The sequence below is a fragment of the Zalophus californianus genome, chromosome 6 (genome assembly GCF_009762305.2).
Source record: "Zalophus californianus isolate mZalCal1 chromosome 6, mZalCal1.pri.v2, whole genome shotgun sequence".
Lineage (NCBI taxonomy): Eukaryota > Metazoa > Chordata > Mammalia > Carnivora > Otariidae > Zalophus > Zalophus californianus.
Genome location: NC_045600.1, coordinates 43841162 through 43855203, shown reverse-complemented (window position 1 = coordinate 43855203; position 14042 = coordinate 43841162). Strand labels below are relative to the sequence as shown.

The following is a 14042-nucleotide window of genomic DNA, read 5'->3' as shown; positions in this document are numbered from 1 at the left end:
TAACAAAATACCCCCACTTCCCTCAAGAAACACTATCATATCTAAAACACACTTTGATGAACACTGAATATTAAAACATTTTATGACAATTTTATAAATTGATTGAATAGAAGTGAACACAAATACATACTCTTCAATTTTCAACACACTAACAATATATATGACCCCAATAGGACCCAGCCACAGAGAAGCCGACAGCAAGGATGACAGAAACTATGAACGTAATGTTGGACCTTGATACCATCATGGAGCTATTGATTGGAAAGTGCTTGGAATCACCCTGGCAACTTGTGAAAATAATAAACTTCCCTGTTATTAAGCCAGTTGGAGTTTACTATCACTAAACAGCCAAAAGTTCTCTGAACAAGTCAACAGTACATCTTATTAAAACCACAAAAAAAATGTCTACTGACATTGTTTTTATTCTCATTTGCTTTATCCTTGAGGGCAAATACTATTTTATTGTTTTGTTGTATATTGCTTTATCTAGATTCTAAGTCTTTGGGTTTCTTTGCACCAACTTCTTCTGCATGCTCATATGCAAGGGCCCTTAGAAAACCCTAACTTTTATGTATGTTTCTTTGTTCTGCATGTCTTGCTTGAATTATTCATTAATGGGCTGTTAAAGCTGCTTTTTATCTTTTGGTAAGATTAGGTATTCTGAGAACATTCTTCTAAGCCAGCACCTCACATAGCCTAACTGCTCATATGGGCTTGATAATAAATACTATCTTTCCCACAAGCCTAACATGCCTTTCTCTGACAGCAAAAGTGGATGTGTCTTCTTTTCTTTTTGAAAACCTCTAATCTTACACATTTATAAAGCTGCTGCTTGTCTGGTGAATGCCTCCAACCCTAACTCATTTAGAGGTAGAAATAACTGGACCCAGGTCTGGTTATAAGCGTTAGCTACTTCAGGTCTTCTTGGTGCTCTTATGGCCCTGTCTTCTACAATCCTATAATTAAGAGTTTTATAAAAGAGAAAATATTTCAGGCGCCTGGGTGGCTCAGTTGGTTAAGCAACTGCCTTCGGCTCAGGTCATGATCCTGGAGTCCTGGGATCGAGTCCCACATCGGGCTCCCTGCTCAGCAGGGAGTCTGCTTCTCCCTCTGACCCTCTTCCCTCTCGTGCTCTCTATCTCTCATTCTCTCTCTCTCAAATAAAAAAAATAAAATCTTTAAAAAAAAAGAGAAAATATTTCAAACACATTAAGTGATTGATACAATGCTTTTCAAGGGAAGAAGGCATTTCCTTCTAAGGCTGTCAGTTTTGTCAAGGGGAAAATGAAAAGAAAAAGGCAAAGATTTAATGGGCCCCTCTAACCGTTTGAAACTGCAGCATGTAAACAACTTCAGATTCCAGAAAGCTCATTTAAAGAAACTCAGTATACTCTGAAAAATGCAATATGCAAAGCTGTTCAACATCAACAAATTTAAGAGTCCAAACTAAGAATAGAGTATAAAAAGATGCAAATATTTCTGTCAAAGTTTAATACTATATTTTGATTAAACTGAAGAATGTTCATAAGCTCTGAGTAAGTACACTTAGCTTTAAGTTTATACATTTTAAACAAGAGAGGCGAGGTAAAGTACACTTTTTATTCTGCATAGTTAATGTACAAAATATCCCCACTTCCCTCGAGAAACACTATCATATCTAAAACACACTCTGATGAACACTGAATATTAAAACATTTTATGACACTATATAAATTGACTAGAAGTGAACACAAATACATACTCTTCAATTTTCAATATGCTAACAATATATCACATTGATAATATGAAGAAAAATATCTGGATTTATTTTTAAATTCAAAATTCTTCTGGCTGTTCATCATGGAGGGGCCTTAGAGGTGAAAAGGTAATCAAGTTACCACCAAAGGAAATGTGTCTGGCATGATCTTGATGTCTCCTCTCCACCTGAGTGAATGTATTACTGCAGTTTAGGCCTGGCTAGAGAATAAATTCAGAGAAGTCACTAAATCAAGGGTTTCACCAATTAAGCCTTCAACACTGCAAGTTAACAGTAGGTTAATTAATAACATAAACAATATTTTTATATATAGTAATAAAATTATTAATAGCACAGTGAGTTTGCTAGTTACCAGTGGATCTAATTTCAAATATATACTTTTTTTTCATTGAAAAGGTATATTAGGTACATATGCCTTAAAGGTGACTAGTAATATGTAAATTGACTTCAGCAGTATATGTAGGATGAATAAAATTAAGACCATATCTTAAGCCACTTACACAGATTCCATAAATCCTAATCCATATAACTCACTTAATAGGCTTTTTACTAATGTGATCCTACTAGGATCCTTTTCTTTGTTCCCCCTCAAGCCCTATTTCAGGTTCAAGTGATGCTATAGAAGCAAGTAATAATTTGGTTCTAAAATAGACAGGTGGACCTACAAAAAATACAATTAAAAAGTCTGAGTTCTAATATTATGATAGTGGAAAAGAATTCATAGGGAGTACCAAGACTTGTCAACTAGATAATGTATAAGATAACTGAAACACTTTTAATCATAATATTAGTATAAAACAAAATGTTATGATATATTACATTCCAAATTTATTTGTAATATCCTATATTATCAGAACCAAGCATTCAGAGTTCAGATCTGAGAACAGGATTAAATCAGGTTTATATCAATTGGCCTTATGCTGAAATCCCTGACTCTAAGATCAAGAAAGCAGACTACAGGTCACACTGACACACTTCATTCTGCTCCTGAGACACAGGCAGCCCAGAAGCCTGGACATGAAAAGAAGCCAACATATACAGAGGTCCTTAAGGAATTAGTGGCTTTGAAAATAATGAAAATAGGGCGCCTGGGTGGCTCAGTTGGTTAAGCGACTGCCTTCGGCTCAGGTCATGATCCTGGAGTCCCGGGATCGAGTCCCACAGCGGGCTCCCTGCTCAGCAGGGAGTCTGCTTCTCCCTCTGACCCTCTTCCCTCTCACGCTTTCTCTCTCTCATTCTCTCTCTCTCTCAAATAAATAAAATCTTTAAAAAAAGAAAAGGAAAATAATGAAAATAATGAAAGCCAACATATACAGAGGTCCTGAGGAATTAGTGGCTTAAGAAAGCCAAGCATTTGCCAGGCTTTATGAGGTTAACAGAAATTATTGCTTTTATCCTACATTTGCCTTAATGAATTTTTTATATTCTGAGATCAAAGATTAGCAAACCAAGGCCATTTCCTGAGCCATTTTAGCAAATGGCTCTGGAAAATTTCAAGGTAAGGCTACAAACCAGGGTTGTTAAGCTGGCTACACATTAGAACCACCAGATAAAGGTCCTACTCCGGATTGCGGAAATAAAAATATCTGGGGGTAGGGCTGAAAAGCACTGCTGTAAACAGTAGGCAAGAGAGCACTATTTCATTCATGCCACAGGGCCCCCAATCACCAATATGCATCGGACAGCTCTGCCTAGAGAGGAATTTACAGACAATAAGGGAAAGAGATTCCTAAAATTATAATATGTTTTAGGAATATAACATATTCATATTATATTCCTAATAAGAGATTAAGTGTGTGCATTGTGCATCTATGTCTATATATAAATTAATATGGGAGAGATGAGAGCTTTTCCAGGAAGGCCTCACAGAAGGGCTAAGGTTTGAACTAGATGTAGAGGCAAGAGGTCACCAAAAGTAAAGCTGGGGAACCTCCAAATAAAATAGTAGGACATATCTATATATCAATATATATAGATATAGTAAATCAAAAGAATTAAAATGAAAATAACCAGTGATGACTGAAGGTAGGATCGACATTATCTTCCCAACTGCACGTTTCTAAAGGCAGAAACCTTGCCTTATTTTTTCTTACATCACTTAGCGATACCTAGCATAACCCAAGCTACAATTAGATATTTAAGTATTCAACCAATATGTAATAACAAATTTGATACCTAAATTATATAGGGAAATAAGTCTTCAGAATGTAGTATTAAAACATGCTATATTTTAAAGTTTATAAACATATTTTTCCCATTTTGAGAAAAATGAGTAACAAGTGGATTTCATAGTAAATAACATGTAAGTTTTAAACCAACTTTGTACACAAACTGAAAAGTGAATAATACCATTTTATAAAACAGATCTAGAATATAAAACAATTTTTCAAATTAAGTTGGAAAACTTACCGAATCAAGAAGATGGCATTCAGTAGTGAGACTTTTAATATCAAATACTGAAAAAACAAAACAAAACAAAACAAAAAACCCCAACTTTTAAGTTTTTAAATATCCTCGCAGTCAAGGGTTGTTAGAAATGGACAAAAATGATGAAAAGCTCCCTATGAAATGCTAAGTCAAAAATATAGGTCATCTTATGCTATAGCATTTAAAAAAATTTTTTTTTAATTAATTTATTTATTTTTGCGGGGGGGGGGGGGCACGAGCAGGGGTGGGGGCAGAAGGAGAGGCAGACTCCATGCTGAGCAGGAAGCCCAATGCCAGATTCGATCCCAGGACCCTGGGATCATGACCTGAGTCAAAGGCAGACGCTTAACCAACTGAGCCACCCAGGTGCCCATGCTATAGCATTTTTTAAAATGTACTTAAATTTTTTTAATTAAAATTCTCATCCTTAAATTCAGTATAAAAAGAGTCTTCTATAAACAAATCTCATGCTTGCAATATTAAAGGTACCACTGAGTATCCAGGTTGGTGAATATGTGGAGATTTGGGGAGAGTGGTGCATTTGGAAGGTAGGGAAGCTCTGTACCCTTTCCCCATACCTTGCCCTATGCGTCTCTTTCACATGGTTATTTCTGAGTTATATCCTTCTATAATAAACACGTAATATACTAAAGTTGGAAAAAAAAAAAAAAGGTACCCAAAAGATGCTAGGTCAAGAACACAGCTGGAGTACATTAAATGTCTGGCCAAGGTTACAGTTTATTTTGCCCCAGCCAGAACAGCACCACTGAGTAGCAGATGAAAATAGTAGGCGAAACTATCACACATTATACTATAACAAAAGTCCAAGAGCCATTTCCTATTGCAGAACAATCAGAACAAAGTAGATAGGAAAAGGCATTATGAAAGAAAAATAGGGCATCTTAAAGAAAGGTTTGAGGATGTGTGTTGACAAAGAGGTAACTAAAAAAATAAACTTTGGGGAATTTCTCTGAATTTTCACAAACAATGAAGAATCCAAATAGGTCTAATGTAAAATGCTACTTATTTCCAACATGGATTAGTAGCCATTAATAAGTTTAATAGGTATACTTCCAAAGGTCTGAGGAGGACAGTGGATACTACATAACGTGTACTGATTCTTGTAAGGTATTTCTTGTGAATGCCCAATTTTTCAACCTTTACTCTTAGAAACTGGTACCCAGAAGTATTCACAATAATCTATGTTTTAATCCAAGTTCATTTATTTAACAAAGCCTCATCTACATATATTTAAAAGACCTCACCTGACTGAGAAATTTTAGTCTTCTCTTCCTGTAAGATGTCATTTTGTGATGGTATATTTTCAGGGCTGCTCATCAAAACATCCTGTGCTGTAACTAAGGAATGTAGTTCCATTCCTGCTACAACATCTGGAATTTCTTCCTTTTTATTAGTATTAATATCATCTGCCACTTCACCAGCAAGTAGAGGCAAATTCATTCTTCCATTGGGTAAACAATCCATCTCAAAGTTTATCTTGTTTGCATCCTGAAAGTAAAAAATGTTTTTAACCTTTAATTACCAAAAATTGGAAAAAATAGAAAAAAGTCTTGTTGCAATTAAAAACAGTAAAATGACATTCTGAAGAGGCTAAAGAACATTGTAAATCCTACTATCTTGCTTCTTGAACAATTTGTTCAAAGAGTATTATAGCAATGGTATGATTGAAGGAAAGCTTCTCAGCAAGTGTCTATGATATTCCAGTTCAGTGACTGGCAAACATTTTTTTGTGAAGGGCCAGATGCTAAATATTTTAGGCTTTGTGAACCACAGAATCTTGGCCACAACTACTCAACTCTACCATTGTATTGCAAAGCAGCCAGATATAATACATAAGTATGGCTGTGTTATAATAAAACTTTATTTAAAAAATAATCTTGATGTGAGTTAAAGAACACAAAATGGCACTATGGTTTCAAACACGACAAAGGCCTTTAAAACAAGAAGTATTTTAATGACTGGTTTAGATTTCCAGTGGAAATTCTGGGAGTTGCTTATGGAGTTACTACATATAACCACATAAATTGCCTATCTACTATACTGGAGTAGGGCTTACATAATTTACTTCAATTAAATCTTGTAATCCAGGACACTGAGCATCTTCTATGTTGTTCCTAAAAAGGAAAGAAGTAGATAATCAGATAATTAAACATACTGCTATCTTTTTACTTGTGTTTTGATATTATCCTTCATGGGTCAAAGATGGGGCCTGGTCCAAGATCAGACCTGGTCCAAAGAAGTTAGTTTTGGACTACAGCTATAGCAGCAAGACTAGATGAACTCTTCCCCAGAAAGTTCACAGCCTGTTACCATGCTGCTCAGCCCACCAGCAATCTTTTGAATCTTGCCAAATCCAGAGCTACATACATACTAGGGAAAGGTTAGAATAAAGCCAACTCCTGGGGGGTCAAAGCAACAACTCAGTTATTGTGTAGTTGGAGTTGACTACATTACTTGTTAGTTATAGCTTAATATATTTCAATCTTGAAGTCTGTAACTTTATTTCATTAAAAATACCTGTCTCAACCCTTGCAAGTCATTTTTTTTAAATATCCTATTTTTCAAAAAAAAAAATCCTATTTTTCTAGTTTTCAACTCCACTTCGCCTTCACTGCACAAAGTTATGTGTAAGATGCTCTTTCATGACTATTTTTGGGAATTAAGTAAAAAAATTTTAAAGGATACTTACAATATCTTTTAAATATAATTATGGATCTTCTTAGCACAAGATAATAAACTAGAGGATATATATAAAGTAAAGCAACTTGCATTTAAGAAATGACAGTAAATTGGTATTTTATCATCCAGATATTTCTAGAATATCTAAAATATTTAGTTCCCACAAAGGCTAAATATACCTTGGTTTATACTAAAAATTTGAATATACTAAAATTTGTTCCATGAAATATTTAAGAGCATAAACTTTCATTTGTTTCCTCTATTTCAATTCATAAAGTGTTCTTTTATTTTTTTGACAACCTTCTTTGCTATAATGACTGAGTATTCAATGCTATCCCATCTCCAGATTAATAATAAAACCAATAGTCCTCTCTTGGCTCCAGACTACAATTTTATTTTCTATTTACCTTAAAGTATCTCTTTCCTATCAGATTTCTGGTATATTTATGTTCCATGAACAAGGACTATATAGATAATTTTGATGCATTTGTGCAGAGGCAGTACTCTGCAGCAGAAAGAATAGAGGCAGCATCCAGTTTTACCAATTATAAGCTGAATATGGGTAAGTCACTAACTTTTCAAGTCTTCTCACTTGAAAAATGGGGATCTAGTACCTCACAGGGTTGTTTGAAGAAGAAATGAGATAATACCTGTTAATAACCTAGAAAACCACGTCTAGCACATAATTCTTCAGTACACATGAGCTCTCTCTTATTTATGCAAGATAGCAATGTCAAGGCATTTTCGATAGAGGCTGGTACAAGAGTGCCTACCTCTCAAGGACCCTGTAGGGATGTGTTGGCACTCCTGTTTCATAAATGATGAACCTGAAGCTAAGTGAGTTAATTAAAGTCCCAGAGTTTCACAGCTAGTATGCTATAGAACTGGTTTTGAACTCAGACCTGCCAAGCACCAAAGTTGTATTGTGTTTAGCACCAAACAACATTGTATTGTTTCTTTTCTTCTTAGTTCTGGAGAATTTACTTTGCACACCTAAATATAACCAGTAATCAAACTGAAATTGTAAGCCTTAATTCCCTCATTTAGAAAATAGAAGCATTTCTTAACACATTACCGGGTCATTGTGATATCTAATTAAAAATATAGGTGTTGCAGGTCTTTTACCAGGCTAACAATCTGAAATGATATTTAATGTCAGCATTTGTTATGCTTCTTTTTTAAAAACTTAATTACTTATTTTTAGAGAGAAAGAGAGCGCGTGCGTCTGTGCACGTGTATGAGTGCGGGGAGGGGCAGAGGGAGAGAATCCTCAAGCGGACTCCCTACTGAGAGCAGAGCCTGATGCAGGGCTGGATCCCACCACCCGTGGGATCATGACCTGAGCCTAAACCAAGAGTTGGACACTTAGCTACCCAGGCACCCCAGCATCTGTTACACTTTTAATAACACATGAAAGAAATACCTGTTTTTAGGAATAGTTGAAAGCAAAGTCTCCTTATCAACATGCTCACTTTTGGTACTTTGAGGATCAGGATTCTGTGATGACAGAGTTTGACTTAGATGGCCCATCTCAGCCCTGCTCTCAGACACAGCTTTGCTGACAGACTTAGGTGTCCTAAGTCTTTGAGAAAGACGTTCAGAAGAGATAGAAACTCCTAGAAGATGAGAGAAATCATCTCAATATCAAAAAGTTCTTTCATTCAGGGGCACCTGGGTGGCTCAGTTGTTAAGCGTCTGCCTTCAGCCCAGGTCATGATCCCAGGGTCCTGGGATCGAGCCCCGCATCGGGCTCCCTGCTCGGCGGGAAGCCTGCTTCTCCCTCTCCCACTCCCCCTGCTTGTGTTTCCTCTCTCGCTGTGTCTCTCTCTGTCAAATAAATAAATAAAATCTTTAAAAAAAAAATTCTTTCATTCACTTTTCATTATATCCAGGAAGACAGTGCAAGTTCTTCCTATTACCCTACCAACTAGCCTCTTCCATAATATGTTTTTTAAAGACAAATGCCTGGGACTTTCAGTACAAGATAGTATTGAACACACACATTAGATTCTGTTTCCTCTTAACATCCCATTACTATAAGCAGTAAAGGAGATCATCTTAAAAGGCAGAACGTTACAAGGACAAAGAGTGTCCCCCTTTTTTTACTCAGCAGCTTTTTATTTTTTTTAAAGATTTTATTTATTTATCGGAGAGAGAGAGAGAGAGAGAGAGAGAGAGAGAGAGAGAGAGTGCGCACTAGCCAGAGGGGGTGGGGCAGAGGGAGAAGCAGAGTCCCCTCTGAGCAGGGAGCTGGACATGAGGCTCAATCCCAGGAACCTGAGATAATGACCTAAGCCAAAGGCAGACACTTAACTGACTGAACCATCCAGGCACTCTTACTCAGCTTTTTAAATTTGGACAAAGGGAACTAAAAAAAGAGACAATAATAAACAGAAAATTTTGGAAGTTGTAGTTGTAATGTAGTTGAGTGGGTGGGATAATATTTAGTAGACCCAAGAAAATAAATTCTAAGCCACCAGTCACCAGTTAGGAAAGAGGAGAATTAACCCGATTTATACCACAGCATCCTTCAAAAGAATTGGTGTCCTCAAGTATGTCTGGAAGCAGAGATGAAAAGGTAGCTAAAAACAGGAAGATCGGTTCAAAGTCAGTTTAAAGAACAAATGGAGGGCGCCTGGGTGGCTCAGTTGGTTAAGCGACTGCCTTCGGCTTAGGTCATGATCCTGGAGTCCCTGGATCGAGTCCCGCATCGGGCTCCCTGCTCAGCAGGGAGTCTGCTTCTCCCTCTGACCCTCCCCTCATCTCATGTGCTTTCTCTCTCATTCTCTCTGTCTCTCAAATAAATAAATTAAAAAAATGTTAAAAAAAAAAAGAAATGAAAACTTAAAAAAAAAAAAAAAAAGAACAAATGGAGCCCTTTCCTCATTTTGCACAAGTAGGCGACTGTCAACATGCCACCACTGTTCCCCCCAACCACCACCCAAACCAGAAATCTAGAGAGGCTTATTTCATGAAAAGGCGAAAGAAAAGGTCCCTGGCTTAGGGGACACCAGGTAAGGTTGAGAGATTGGTACTATATGGAAAAAAGGGGATCACAAACTGTTGAGACGCTTAGTTTCTTCCCTCCCACCTGGCTCCTGAAAGGCTGACAGCCAGAATTATACCCTCTAGGCAGCAGACTGGAAGAATCTTTTCTGGGGAACCCAACTAGCCCATAAGAAAAGAATAGCCCGGTGATGGGTTTTAAGGAGGGCACATATTGAATGGAGCACTGGGTGTTATACGCAAACAATGAATCATGGATCACTACATCAAAAACTAATGATGTAATGTATGGTGATTAACATAATAAAATAAAATTTAAAAAAAGAATTAAATATAGTGATGTATAGATTCCTAGCACTATGGCACAGCTAAATCACCCCATAGTAAAGCCCCCATTACCCACGTGCTGCTGGGCAGAGACCTGTTCTTAACCACAAGCAGGCAGTGAATGATCACCAGACACCCAAGGAAAGCCTCCAACACAAGAGATGGAAACCAAAACCGAACAAATGAAAGTTTCTTGGAACAAATACTGACTGTACAGGGGAAAGAAAACATAAAAGCTATCATTAATATCCTCAGAAAGGTAAGACAGTGGGGCGCCTGGGTGGCTCAGTTGGTTAAGCAACTGCCTTCGGCTCAGGTCATGATCCTGGAGTCCCAGGATCGAGTCCCACATCGGGCTCCCTGCTTGGCGGGGAGTCTGCCTCTCCCTCTCACCCTCCTCCCTCTCGTGCTCTCTCTCTCTCATTCTCTCTCTCTCAAACAAATAAATAAAATCTTTAAAAAAAAAAAAAAAAGAAAGGTAAGACAGTGAGTGCACTTACCAAACTAGTACAGAATATTATAAAATGGAACATTCCGAGAATGGGAAAGAGCTCTTGGGAATTTAAACCATGAGAGCAAAGCTAAAAAACAAAAAACAAGAACCATGAGAGCCAACGTGAAAGTTGAGGAAATAAGGAAGTAAAAAACAAGTACAGGAAAAATTATAAAAATAGTCTATTTACCAAGAAAAAAATAAAATAGATGTTTCTGAAAAGATAGATCAGAGAGGACCAACCGAGGAGAGTAAATCTAAGGAACAATTCACACACACACAAAAACCTACACAATCTGAGAAAAAAAAAATCTACACAGTTGAACATCTCAAGACCCCAAGACTCCTCTAAGAACTGAAAGTGGTTGGGGCGCCTGGGTGGCTCAGTCGGTAAGCATCTGTCTTCGGCTCAGGTCATGGTGCCGGGGTCCTGGGATGGAGTCCTGCATGGGCTCCCTGCGCAGCAGAGCCTGCTTCTCCCTCTCCCCCTGCCTGCCGCTCCCCCTGCTTGTGTAATCTCTCTTTCTCTCTCTCTGACAAATAAATAAAACCTTAAAAAAAAAAGAAAAGTAGGGGTGCCTGGGTGGCTCAGTCATTGGGTGTCTGCCTTCGGCTCAGGTCGTGATCCCAGGGTCCTGGGATGGAGCCCTGCATTAGACTCCCTGCTCGGCGGGAAGCCTGCTTCTCCCTCTTGTGTTCCCTCTCTCGCTGTGTCTCTCTCTATCAAATAAATAAATAAATAAATAAAATCTTAAAAAAAAAAAAAGAAAAGTGGTTGCCTCTAGGGAGTGACAAATGGGGTGAGAGGGGCTTCTTGGGGGACTTCTTCTCTATAACAAGCCTCATACAAACCATGTGCTCTGGAACTAAAACTCAGTTTTAACAAGATAGATTTGGGCCATAAATCTTAATCTCCCCAGTCATAAAGGCCAAGTTGGGTACATGAAAGAATACGGCAATGAGTTCCTTGGGAAGTTAGCGGCAAGGAGCCGTGTTACTAGCAGGAGGCAATTCCTGGGTTTACAGGAAAAGCAGCTGTTTAGTGTAAAGGATACAAACCAGACCACACCAGATGTGATAGCTAAACTGACAGGAAGGTTATGATATAGTTGAGGTGATAAATTTACATTTTAATGTAAATATTGGATAGCAGCTCAAGTTTATGTTCAGAAAATTTCCCTGTGGACACAGTTAAATAATAGGGAAAATATATCCATTCAGCTGATTGGTACCTGAAGAGGACATTGCCCCTTTCTCCTTGAATACAAACATCTAGCACTTAAAGCACTGATAGAAGTTCCACCGAGATTTACAGAAGAGATTACTTCAGCTATGACCTCTCATCACATGGCTTATAAATAAATGATTTCCATCTATATATATAAATTCAATCTAATAAAGACAACCTATGACAAATAGCTATTGAAAAATCATAAGAGGGCCACCTGGGTGGCTCAGTCGTTAAGCGTCTGCCTTCGGCTCAGGTCATGATCCCAGGGTCCTGGGATCGGGCCCCGCATCGGGCTCCCTGCTCCGCGGGAAGCCTGCTTCTCCCTCTCCCACTCCCCCTGCTTGTGTTCCCTCTCTCGCTGTGTCTCTCTCTGTCAAATAAATAAATAAAATCTTTAAAAAAAAAAAAAAGAAAGAAAGAAAAATCATAAGATCAGAGTTAGAAATCAGTTAGAAAATCGTAAGAATGGTTTCCTTAAGTATTAAAAGCTGGTTTCATTGGAATATTTTTAAATCAGGAAATTAGTACATTTACTGTGTTTCATAAAATCTGAGCAGACGTTTTAAATACAAATGAAAATTAAACCAAACTCCACTTTCCATAAGCTTCATTTTAAAGCACAACTAAAGAAGGGCGAGAGTTTAATGCCTGAGATGCTTTGCATCTTAAATTCTAATCAACTAACTAACCTGAAGAAAACCACCTAACTTCTCATGCTTCCCTCATGTGTCTTACCTCTTGGGACCCTGTGACCTACCTCACAGGATTGTGGGGTTAAGTGGTAATAACAGACATGAAATCACTTAGAAAATATAAGAGCCATTTTAGAAGATACAGCACACTTAAAGTAATCTAATCATACACATCCACATATGCCTTGTATGTGAGTGAGCATGTAGTCTATTTTCCAGATTCAGAGAGTTTGTAGGTCTTCATATGAAAACTATTTTTGACCTCTTATACAAGCTCCCATCCAACCCAAATATTTCTCTCAAGGAGTCCTAGCAGAAAAACTAACCTGAGAAGGACTTAACAGGACTTTCGATTCTGAAAAATCCAGCATCAAACACTATTTTATCAACTTCCTTTGGCATTACAGAGGTCGCTGCCTCCGCAGTTTCTTCCTGCTTCATCCTCTCTCTCATTGCATTTTTTATGGCCGCGAGGCGATTTCTAGCTGCAATTCTTCCACCGTCATTCTGTTTGGGCTTACTTGCTGCCCCTGAGACCACTTTCTTCTGTAAAGAGAAATTATGACATGTATTAAAGTTACTCGTTATCATCTTACAAGAAAAACAAATAAAGCATAAAAAAATATTTAACACATTCATCATACACTAATCAGGTTCCTCGTATGTGCTAAAAATGCTGGGGGCCAAAAGGTAAAGGACAAAGCCCCTGCCCTCGAGGACTTCACAGCTTACAGAAGGGCTAGATATAGACACTAAGAATAATAAATGTCATGATACAGACAAAATCAGATGGCTATGAGAGAACACAAGGCTATCACCTAAATCAATCTTCAGAGTTATCGAGAAAGGCTGACAGGAGGTACCCCCTGAGCTGGAATCACTGTTAGCCAAGCTACAAGATGGAGTGAGGAAAGGACTGGGCGCAGAGAACAGCATATTTGCAAAGCCGGAAGCGAAAGAAAGTGCAGAGGAGCTGGGAGGAGGTAAGCAACAGCTAGATTATAAAATCCCTTGCAGGTAACCATTTCTACACTTATACAGAGGACAAAGGAATAGATCTTATCGATGATTTTTAATCAGGAGATTAACATTATCAGCTTTGTGATTCAGAAAAGTCATTCTGTCTACAGCCCAGAGAAGGAACTGGAGGGTTACAAGCCAGTTAGGAAGGAGACTACTGCACTGATACTGGAAAAAGATGACAGCAGTTAGATTAAGGAGGAAAAATGGAAAAACAAGAAAGGCTTCAAGAGATATTTAAGGGGGCGAATTGAGAGGACTTAGCAATCTACTGGATGTACGTGGAGTAGAGATGGTGAAACAGAGAAAGGACTAAAGAAGATAGCCAGGTTTCTACCTTGGACACCTAGTGAGATGCCAATACCATTCTCTGAGACAGAAACAGTGATG

The 14042-nt window shown here is 38.0% G+C and overlaps 1 protein-coding gene across 8 annotated transcripts in view; it reads right to left on the bottom strand.

The window, feature by feature from the left end:
• The window catches only part of DLGAP5 (DLG associated protein 5), a 109348-nt gene that overhangs the window by 1787 nt on the left and 93519 nt on the right, over positions 1 to 14042 (bottom strand). For 4 of the 8 annotated variants that reach the window (XM_027570370.1, XM_027570372.1, XM_027570369.1 and 1 more), the window contains 6 exons: positions 12959 to 13178; positions 8307 to 8499; positions 6261 to 6318; positions 5449 to 5692; positions 4166 to 4212; positions 1237 to 1956 (listed from right to left, as the gene is read on the bottom strand). In XM_027570370.1, coding sequence (XP_027426171.1) covers positions 1816 to 1956; positions 4166 to 4212; positions 5449 to 5692; positions 6261 to 6318; positions 8307 to 8499; positions 12959 to 13178 — 903 coding nt within the window. In that variant the 3' untranslated portion in view covers positions 1237 to 1815. Of the gene's footprint in view, positions 1 to 1236; positions 1957 to 4165; positions 4213 to 5448; positions 5693 to 6260; positions 6319 to 8306; positions 8500 to 12958; positions 13179 to 14042 lie in introns of those variants that run through there. The other 4 variants (XM_027570373.1, XM_027570375.1, XM_027570374.1 and 1 more) reach the window with 4 other exon arrangements.